This window comes from Dendrobium catenatum, unplaced genomic scaffold (genome assembly GCF_001605985.2).
Source record: "Dendrobium catenatum unplaced genomic scaffold, ASM160598v2 fragScaff_scaffold_716, whole genome shotgun sequence".
NCBI classification, from domain to species: domain Eukaryota; kingdom Viridiplantae; phylum Streptophyta; class Magnoliopsida; order Asparagales; family Orchidaceae; genus Dendrobium; species Dendrobium catenatum.
Window position 1 is genome coordinate 8,258,326 of NW_021319178.1, and position 7,496 is coordinate 8,265,821.

General features: G+C 38.2%; 1 protein-coding gene across 5 annotated transcripts in view; it reads right to left on the bottom strand.

Moving 5' to 3' along the window:
* The window catches only part of LOC110103012 (putative callose synthase 8), a 102,646-nt gene that overhangs the window by 23,013 nt on the left and 72,137 nt on the right, over positions 1–7,496 (bottom strand). For all 5 annotated transcript variants that reach the window (XM_028696064.1, XM_028696065.1, XM_028696066.1 and 2 more), the window contains 5 exons: positions 6,097–6,206; positions 5,789–5,887; positions 5,579–5,647; positions 5,234–5,420; positions 5,025–5,136 (listed from right to left, as the gene is read on the bottom strand). In XM_028696064.1, the coding sequence (XP_028551897.1) occupies positions 5,025–5,136; positions 5,234–5,420; positions 5,579–5,647; positions 5,789–5,887; positions 6,097–6,206 (577 nt within the window). The remainder of the gene's footprint in view (positions 1–5,024; positions 5,137–5,233; positions 5,421–5,578; positions 5,648–5,788; positions 5,888–6,096; positions 6,207–7,496) is intronic.

Here is a 7,496-nt window from a genome sequence, read left to right on the forward strand (position 1 = left end):
GCTTTTCTTCTCTATTCCAGCGAGGGAGTTTTAACGGATTAAGTTCCGGGATAAATTTTGGAAGGCAGATGGGTTTGTAGATAAGACACTACCCAGAGATTTCGTCCTCATTTGGTGAGGACTTTATGATCTGAGTTATGGTTTCCTATAGGCACAAGCCCCTATAGTTAATTACATCTCCCGATTACGAGAGAACTTTTGATTAAGGCTAATCATCGATCAGATACGTTATATCCATAGATACGCGGTATCAAGTATATAATAACAGCAATGAGTTTAAGAATTTTGGGATTTGGGTTTCGATTTAGAAATGTTGGATATTTAAAATAGAAAATTTCACCATCTTGCACTTAAAGCGGATGGTGGGGGAATGGATAATGGGCCCAATCAAGATCCTATGGTTCCGTCGTCCCGAGCCATTGTGGTCCCTGGTCTACTTAGTCAGAGGAGGTAGTCAACCCAACCTGACAGAAGGATCCTTGTCGGCAGCCATGGGTTGCTTCGTCCAAGGGGACCTTGTGGACCTGGGTTGAATATTTGCCTAAGGGGACAAATTTGAATCCACCTTAGCTAACAGAGGGCTTTGTGCCCTATTGATCATATCCTATTGATTCATATCTCAAGGATTTGATGTCAATAAGGAGCATATTGGCTCTGGCCATAACCGGTATTACGTGGTGCCATTTGGTGGCAAGACCACTTAGTTCAGAGGAACCCGGGTCGTCATAACCATTTATCCTGCGGTGTCATTTGGCAGCAAAACCGCCGGGGTTAGAGGACACGTACCATGTCCTTACTGGTAGGAGAATGAATCCTAGTGATATTTTCGACTAGACATTTGGCTCTATGTGAGCTTAAGTAAATTTTAATTTGTCTACCTCGGCAAACTATTGCGAAGGGTGGATGAATTTTGCTTTAAGTGTTTGATGATTGGATTTCAATTTTAAATATTTTGGAGATTTTGGGATTTTGGATGGCATTTTTGGAGTTTGAATTAACCCCTCCGGTTGAGATAAACATTCAACACGGCCATCATCGGGGTGTTTGAAGTCTTTTCTCTATGTTGATTGAACCCTGTCAACTCGACCTGGCTGTTGATCGAGGATCGGGTTTCTTATAAGCTTTGTGCCTTTGATTATGAATTTTCTTTGTTGAATGCCTTGAAGGCCTAATATGAATGCATAAAATAAATATTCCAGTCAATTTCGTGACCGTATATTTATCCAATGTTTGAATCCTATCCACTCCTATTTACTTGCTTAAGAGGATCGGGTTTTGTAGGCTTCGTGCCTTTGTTAGTGAATTCATACTGTTATAGGCCTTGAAGGCCTAATATGAATGTATTAAAACAAATACACCGGTCGCCACAACTGTGTATTTATTTGAAGGTTCGAACCCTGTCGGCTCCTATTGATCCGTATAGAAGTATCAGGTTTGAACCTGAATTCACTTACTGACCCGCGCAGCATCCCTAGACGTCACGTGTATACCAATAACACACTCGCCGGGGCCCATGCGGGTATCTGATTATACTTACCCCTATAATGTACCTATGTGTATACAATTTATGGTGCACGTGCAGGGGTTTCTTGAAAGTACTTATAGACGCCTTATGTCCGCTTGCAATGATGTTACGGATCCGGTGGCGTAGCATCACCTTGGTATTGACTCCCCCTTTCTCATTCACCGGGAAATTATTTCGGACTTTGAAGTTTGTGACTACTTCCTTGAAAAGAGCTCCTTTCAGGGTCTTTAGTGTAGTGGACTTGTTATTTCTGATATTTGTGAACGCCAGAGCTATTCTCTTCCCAAGAATAGAACCAAAAGAAACTTCGGAACACCATGAAGCTTAGTTCTAATTTGTTCAAACTTCTCTTCCATTCTGCCAAGAGGCGTCCCTTTTCGTATGCCGGGTTGCCCTCATGCCTGACGTATTTGAAGATCTTAATCACTGTTGTCGTACGTGATATTCGTACTTGTGTCCACAGTGGTTCGTTGTGCTTTACAAGACATCTAATGTTATTATCCACAACTAGCATGTGTACATTTGCGGGAATCCGTTGTATCCACTACGAGCTCCTAGGAGTATTCGTAGAAGAGCTATTTACATCAGTATCATATTCACCTTTCACCAATTTCAGGTGGATTTTGTTGACTGTATTTGTTTGCAAGGACGGGTCGTACACATTGACAGTATCATCTACAAGGCGTCGATATATTCAATGACTCATCTTGATGTGACTTGTTGTATACAAGACAAGTTTCTCCTATTAACTTCAGGTGCCTCCATTTCGATCTACAGGAGGACTGTTGTTTGCATAACAGGTCTTTGATTGTAACACGTGGATGATAATTGTACGTTTCATAGTTTGACTAATATCATTAACAAGTCATTTATGTTTGAAAACTTCTTGCCACTTGTCCTTCGCATGTGTCAAATGCTTGTGTTCATCTTTTAGGATTTTCACATTTTAAGAGCACGAAGACCCAATTCCGTGCAGTCCGCATTGAGTTCAAGTTTTTGTTCAGGATCTTTTGAAGTTCTTTTGAGTCTGATTGCATATTCAATTTCATCTGGACTTGAGACAGCTGCATACAAGTTTACGTGCTATGTCCACAATTAGTGAAATCCTTGCAAACTCATTTCATGCTTATTTGATTTGAATCTGGCTTTAGCATGATTTTAATTTATTTGGCCTTTTATTAGTCACTTGAGTTTTATTCAAGTTCAAGTCTAAGAGTCCTCTGTTCGTGTTCAATCAAGTTCAAAAGTCCACAAATCTGAGTCCACTGTTGTTCATTCGAGTCCCAATACTTGTTCTATGAAGTTCAATCAAGTCCATACTAAAGCTCTTGCTTGAGTTCAAATCATAGTTTGAGTTCAAGTTCTGGTTTTCTACGGTCCCTTGAGTTCGAGCCATTCTTTGTTTCGTTTGTATTTGAAGTTATTATTGATTGTTTAAGTTTGAATTAAGTCCATTTGATACTCCAATCAATGTCCACGTAAAGCTCCATATTGTCCCAAGTACGATTTCATGCTTACCCGAAATTTCGGCAGCCTTCCGGCATCTCCCTTGTTTAGGGGAAAACTATGAAAAACTGGGCCTCCCGTCACGCTAGAGAAAAGCGTGCATAGTAGGTGCCCTCGGACGAGGACACCGCGGCCGTAATATTTGTTTCCCCACCACGCCAGAGAAAGGCGTGCATGGATTTTCGGGCATCAGTTCAAAATAAGCAATTTATAATAGACCCCGCCTCGCCGTAAGCGTCGCACCGGGTTCCCTTCGCACCACGCTAGAGAAAAGTGTACACGAGTTGGTTTTCCGGTCCGACACTAATGCCGAAAATGGGGGGTTTTGATTACCCGTCCCGTTGCAAGCACCGCAACGAATTCCCTCCTACCACGTTAGAGAAAAGCGTGCATAGGTGGTCGTTCGCCGCCTTCTTTTTGGCTGCACAGTAGAGGTCAACACCATCGCTCAACTACGATCTTTTTGACCTCCATTGCCAACCACTGCTCTTCTGAACTTTGTCACTCATCGACTACGGTCCCTCCGACATCCTTTGCCCCACTACGGTCCCTCTAACTTCTATCGCTCGACTATGGTCCCTCCAACTTTCGTCGTCCGACTACGATTCCTCTGACCTCAGTAGCCCAACTACGGTCCTGTAAACCACCATCACCCGACTACAGTCCCTTCGGCCACAATTGTTCCCTAATTACGGTCCTTAGGCTATAGTTGCCAGCCAGCTATTGTCCTTAAACCACCGTCACCCGACTATAGTCCCTTTGACCTCCGTCACCCGACTACGACACCCCTCGACCTACGTCACCTGCCGACTATGGTCCCTCCAACATCTGTAGCCGATGGCTACAGTCCTTAGACCACTGTCGCCCAACTACGATCTTTCTAATGCTCTTTGCTAACAACGATCATTCTAACCTTTATCACTCACCGACTACAGTCTCTCTGACTTTTGTTACCCAACTACCGTACCATTGACCTTTGTCTCCCAATTACCATCCCTCTAATCTTTGTCGCTCAACTACAAGACCTCTGTTGTCCGACTATGATCCCTAACACTAACGTCGACCGACTACGGTCCCTCCGACCTCCGTCGCCCGACTATGTTCCTCAGAACACCATCACCTGATTACAATCCTACCGACCAACGAACAAGCCAACTTTCTATTTAGAACAGCTCTCATGTCATTGGATTATTCCAACTCTAACCATGTAATGTACTATGTACGATGTATATTTGTTACATTATGCCAATACCTTCCCTTGAGGAAAGGCATCATTTGTAATCAACGACAAATACTATTAGAATCATTTCAACTATGCAAGGCCCCGTGACTTTTTTCCTTTTCAAGATTATTTACATACAAATTCTAGTGTCTCTTATGATCCTTGCACTACTCTCTTTTATCTTTATGTATAGTGAATTTTCATTCAAAACTAAGTTGTCAAACTCTCCATCTCTCTACTGCCACGAATGTTCCAGCACACAACAAAGGTCATGATTAAAAAGAATTTGTATCATGGAAAAGTTTGTTCGAGGAATTGTACAGCCACTAAGAAGCTATAAAATTGTTCAGTAACGTTTGCATGATACTAATAACAGGTCATCTGAACTTCCTGAAAGTAGATAGAACTGTGTGAATATCTATTCATCTCTTTGATGCCTCTATAGTTTACATTTTAGGCAAAGTACTTTGCATTCAAAGAAGAAAATAGTTTTAAGGGGCATCCATCATCAGGAACATATAACTAGGCTGAAAGAAATGACTTAAAAACATTACAATAACACACCACTTGGAAATTTTTATGAAGTTTAATCTCCAATCAAATGAGAAGCTGTATTAACATAATTTTATGGTATGCATGTACGTCTAACCGTCGAAAAAAATTTTATGGTAACGCATTTACGTAATTTGATGCCTCTCTATATTATATTTGTCGTATGCATGTATATTGGTTCAAGCCTGTAACCGTAAAAAAAAAATTAAAAATAGTTACCTGGTCTAAATTATTCACAGCTTTTATTAAAACTGAAGAATAAACCTTGTGAGGCTTGCCGTTTACAATTTCTTCCTTTTCTTCAATGTAGGCAACACGTAGAGACGGATACCTTCATTTATGAAGCAAAAAGGAAATTGAAACTTCCAAAAATAAAAATTAAAACACACACACACACAAAAGAGCATACAACCTATTACTGAGCAGACCTTGACATCAAATCAATAATATCTTTAGCATGAGAATCCCCTAAAGATTTTTGTAATCCAAACATCTGACAGGAGATGACGTATGTGAATTTCATGTCAACTAGTGCATCTAGCTTTGCTGCCAGGGAGTGTTGACTGTTTTTCTGATTGTTATCTCTTTCAATGGCAATGCATCCTTTGGCAATATCTGATTAACAAATTTATAGAAAAGAATAAGAGAAAATATGAATATGCTCTAAATATGATCATTTTACTTGATAACAATAAAAAAGCAATGTTAAGATGTAAATATGTAACTTAGGAAGACTACAAATCTAAGATTGGCTTCTTTTGGCTGAAAATTACCTTGATTGCTGGCCATGTCCAGAAATGCTTGAAATTTCAACGCTTTCCTATAATACATCATTCCCCTTACTATTTCAATCATAAAAGATTGAAGGCGTATGTTAGATCAAGGATTGCAATTGAATATACTCATGCTATAACTTCATGCTATAACTTTTTTTGAAACGTCAAATCAATAGCAATGGCTGTTCCATTTTTTTTTTCCTTCACCTGTTCGGCTCAATGTTTGTCCACGGAAAGAAGCCCAATATTGAGTGTCCTCGTCAGTTGGGTTATAGTTGAATCTTTCCAGAAAGTTCTTCCACTCATCTGAAGTAATTATAATGAGCAAATCAAAAGCGCTAAAACTAAAGCTTCATTTGGGACAGCTTTCTTACTTCTTAAGCAGCTTTTTAGTACAAAAAATTAATTTTTTTTTACTTAAAAACTGTTTTAAGAAGCAGTAAGAAATTCGTCCCAAACGAGGCCTAAAATGAAATTTAGTGACACGATATATTGATCTAATTACACACCAGTACCTGGATATATCTTTTGCATATAATAGAGGATGGATGCACCACCATCTTCATTTAAATGCAGTTCATCATCAGAAAATTTAACCTCTTCCATGAAGTATGGAGTCATTACACTAATGCAAACAAAAACGTTACCAATCATTTTCAACTAATTACAGTTTCTATTGCTTGATTCTAGTTTAGGACTAAACCAGTGCAACTATAAAAACGAAGTAATGTTCACAAAACATGATGCATGCAATGATGATTGTTTGACCAGCTAAGGAAATAGAACATGAGAAAGAACACTGCATTTTATATACACCAGGGAAGAAAGGGAAAATAGCAGTAGATGAAACTATAAATCAAGTTAAAGTTCAAAGAAATAGCGTTAGTATATGAGGTTTGCTTTCCTTTTTTTTTTTTTTTCATTTGTTGAATTACGGAGGATTTAGTTGATCATATGTAATATACTAATATGTATAAACGGGTAAATCTCATCATATACATCATACTTGAAAAAGGAGGCAAAAGACTCCCCAGCGCCATTAGTAATGATAGGTAAAAAATAAGTTAAAAATAATCACAATCAGCCATTTCAGATACATTTCAGCTAGCATTGATCTGATGACAAAAAAAGTATCAAGTACATGAGACTTATTGACAATGTAAAGGTTAACGTACACAGCCAAACCAATGATCATTGTAGTTGGATATATTTATAAAATTTCATCAAAATTTTTATGGTTAACCAAGTTTTGTCGCATTTTAAGTCGTCATGTACAATAATTACTTAAAAACAAACCTCGATGTTTCCTTCTGCTCTGCCTAATATTAATTATGCAATCTTGATTTATTGGAACTCACAAACTAAAGATAGAGCAAACTTTTTATGCATAGATTTCACATTTCCAAATTGTGACAACCCATGTAAAGAAATTAATCCACTAATTAGTATATTTTCCTAGGTATGCAGAAGATTAAATGTACTTTAACTAAAATAAAACTCATAACAAAATGTTGTTGAAAGCTTTTCATTACATTCTAAATGATAAAACATCTTAAATAAAAATATAATATGCCGGTTCGACCGGTTCAACCAATAACAAATCATACGGCTAGTTTGGTTCATATTAAAATCCGGCACACCATTGAACCAGTCAAACCAAGAACCGGTCAAAATAGTTGGTTCGATAAGGAACAGTTGAACTGGTCCTAGCTCCTTCAAGAATTGGTCGTAACAATGTTATTTGATTAAAATAATAAATAAAATAATTTCGTATAAAATATTATTAAATATAATAAATTAATTTAAATTAAACATAATTATATGTTATGATGAGCATTAAATTTACATATTAATTATTTAGCAACCAACCACCAACAAAACTAACTCACATAATCTCACCACCCCATGTGACCAC